Source organism: Pyrgilauda ruficollis, unplaced genomic scaffold (assembly GCF_017590135.1).
Source record: "Pyrgilauda ruficollis isolate IOZ18807 unplaced genomic scaffold, ASM1759013v1 scaffold569, whole genome shotgun sequence".
Classification (NCBI taxonomy): domain Eukaryota; kingdom Metazoa; phylum Chordata; class Aves; order Passeriformes; family Passeridae; genus Pyrgilauda; species Pyrgilauda ruficollis.
The window spans coordinates 12,493-15,237 of NW_024527366.1; the positions used below are offsets into that span (position 1 = coordinate 12,493).

Consider the following 2,745-nt stretch of genomic DNA (forward strand, 5'->3'; position numbering starts at 1 on the left):
TTGGGGAGATTCTGGGTGGGTGGTGATTGGGGTGGGGGGGCTCTGGGTGGGTAAAACATTGGGAAGGGGGGGGTGACACTTGAAGGGGGTTCAGGATGGGTGACATTTTGGACAATGGCTCTGGGTGGGTGACATTTTGGGGGTGGCTCTGGGGTGGGTGACACTCTGGGGGGCTCTCAGGGGCTCACCTATGTCCCCCCCCCCTTTTTCCCAGGACTGCATCCCCCAGTACACGCTGGGACACTGGGAGCGCCTAGGTGAGCGGGGCAGGGCTGGGGGTGTCCCCTGTCCCCGGGGGGGGGCTCTGCTGTCCCCAGCTGTCCCCAGAGTGTCCCCAGCTGCCGCCGCTGTCCCCCCAGAGCGCATCCAGCGCTTCCTGAAGGAGCAGGAGCTGCCCCTGAGCCTGATCGGCGCCTCCTACTCCGGGGTCTCCGTCAACGACTGCATCGCCAGCGCCAAGGCGGCCGTGGGGAGGATTTTGGGGTCCCTCCCCGAGGCCTGACCCCCCCCTCATCAATCCCCAACCCCCCCCACCCCGAGGCCGCCAGCGTAGGACAAAATGATTTTTTTTTTAATTGAAAAAAACCCTTTGGAAAGGTGCAGGGAGCGGCTCATAAATAGAATAAATACCCGCGCGCCCATCCGGGGACCCCAGACCCACCGCGGGGGGGGGGGGCAGCGCCGGCCGAGCCCCGTGTCCCCCCCCCACCCCCCGGGAGTGTCCCTGTGTCCCCCTGGGGGTGTCCCGTGTCCCCACGAGGGGTGTCGGTGTCCCTGTCCCCCCCCTGCCAGCCCAGAGTCCACCCCGGGGGGGGGGGGGGGCGGCGATTTGGGGCTCAGGGCGGGGGTGCCACGCTCTGGTTGCCCCCCCTCGCTGTCACCGTCCCCTCGCGCTGTCCCCCGGCTGTCCCCTCTCCTCGGGGCGGGGCCGCGGTGCCGTTGTCGCCGCGGGGAGGTGACAGCGACAATGCCAGCGGCGGCAGGTCCCCGCGGGGGGGGGGCTTGCGCAGCATCTCCTCGCGGAAGCGGCTGGCGGGGGGGGCGCGGGCGCGGGCGCGGGGGTCGCAGCCGATGTCGGCCGTCAGGTTGGTGTAGAGGGGGCGCAGCTCCCGCGCCAGCAGCGCGTAGCTCAGCGAGTTCATCCCGTCCTGCGTCCACGTGCGCTGCGTCCGCACCAGCAGGTCGAACCTGGCGACGCGCCTGGGGTGTCACCGCTGTCCCCTCCGAGCCCCCCGCCCCATCTCCGAGACCCCCGCCCGCCCTGCGGACCTGTGCGGGTTCTCCTCGTTGCCTTTGTCGCTCTTGTGTTTGACCATCTTGTAGTGGCCGATGGAGACGGGCGGGCGGGAGATCTTCATCCCGGCCAGGCGCACCCTGCGGGGACAGCGCGGCGGTGGCAGCGGGGACAGCGACAGCGACAGCCCCGGGGGGGGCAGCGCGCTGGGACAGCCCCCGTGTCCCCAGCGGTGGGGACACGAATGTGGGGACAGCGAGGAGGGAGGGTCACGGTGGCACCCTGAGGGGACAGGGACACCCGCGGGGTGGAAGGGACGGCCAGCACAGGGTGACACCATCACCATGTCACCCTGGGGGCAAGGACACGGGGACATCGCTGTGTCCCTTCCCCCTCAATGTGACAAGACACCCCCCGTGTCTCCCCCACACCCCTTGTGTCCCCCCCCAGGGTGACAGGACACCCCTTCTGTCCCCTCCAGGACAATGTCACACTCTCCATGTCCCCCCCGGGGCACTGTCACACCCCTTGTGTCCCCCCCAGGGTGACAGGACACCTCTTTTGTCCCCTCCAGGACAATGTCACAGCCCCCATGTCCCCCCCAGGGCACTGTCACACCCCTTGTGTCTCCCCCCAGGGTGACAGGACACCAATTTTGTTCCCTCCAGGGCAATGTCACACCCCTCATGTGCCCCTCAGGACAATGTCACACCCCCCATGTCCCCCCCCAGGGCAATGTCACACCCCCCATGTCCCCCCCAGGGTGACAGGACACCTCTTTTGTCCCCTCCAGGGCAATGTCACAGCCCCCATGTCCCCTCCAGGGCAATGTCACACTCCCCATGTCCCCCCCAGGACAATGCCACACCCGCTGTGTCCCCCTCCAAGTGATGTCACGCCCTCTGTGCCCCCCAAGGTGACAGAACACCCCCCGTGTCCCCCCCAGCTCAGTGGGCACACGATGCCACCCGCCAAGTGCCACCCCCCCGTGCCGTGGCAGTGTCCCCAGCTGTCCCCAGGCTGTCCCCAGCCCTACCTGGTGGCGATGTCATCGTCCTCACCCCCCCAGCCCCAGTACTCGTTGGGGAACCCGTTGATCTTCATGTACTGGTCGGGGGTCAGCGCCGAGACCCCCCCGAAATACTGCGGGTAGGGCAGGCTGGGGACACAGGGGACACTGAGCTGGTGTCCCCGGGGTGTCCCCAGGGTGTCCCCGAGGGCGTGGCTCACCTGTAGCCGAATTTGTTCATGGCCACGGAGGCGTGTTTGGGGTTCCAGGGGTCGCAGGTGTACAGGTTGTGGTCGTTCTCGGGGATCAGGTCCACGTCGTGCAGGAACAGGCAGTCCCAGTCCTCGTCCTTCAGGGCCTCCTTCACGCCCACGTTCAGCAGCTTGGCCCGGTTGAACGTGCAGTTCCCGGCCTGGGACACCCCAAAATCTCCTGGGGTCACCCCAAAATCTCCTGGGGTCACCCCAAAATCTCCTGGGGTCACCCCAAAATCTCCTGGGGT

At 67.6% G+C, this 2,745-nt stretch overlaps 2 protein-coding genes across 2 annotated transcripts in view; one reads left to right on the forward strand and one right to left on the reverse strand.

Moving 5' to 3' along the window:
* PPOX (protoporphyrinogen oxidase) overlaps positions 1 to 502 on the forward strand; it is a 5,626-nt gene extending 5,124 nt beyond the window's left edge. Inside the window, exons 8-9 of the mRNA XM_041481791.1 lie at positions 121 to 257; positions 360 to 502. Coding sequence (XP_041337725.1) covers positions 121 to 257; positions 360 to 502 — 280 coding nt within the window. The remainder of the gene's footprint in view (positions 1 to 120; positions 258 to 359) is intronic.
* Positions 503 to 550: 48 nt separating this feature from the next.
* The window catches only part of B4GALT3 (beta-1,4-galactosyltransferase 3), a 3,942-nt gene continuing 1,747 nt past the window's right edge, over positions 551 to 2,745 (reverse strand). Inside the window, exons 3-6 of the mRNA XM_041481789.1 lie at positions 2,465 to 2,734; positions 2,271 to 2,393; positions 1,270 to 1,374; positions 551 to 1,188 (exon numbers count right to left, since the gene is read on the reverse strand). Of these exons, the coding sequence (XP_041337723.1) occupies positions 837 to 1,188; positions 1,270 to 1,374; positions 2,271 to 2,393; positions 2,465 to 2,734 (850 nt within the window). The 3' untranslated portion in view covers positions 551 to 836. The remainder of the gene's footprint in view (positions 1,189 to 1,269; positions 1,375 to 2,270; positions 2,394 to 2,464; positions 2,735 to 2,745) is intronic.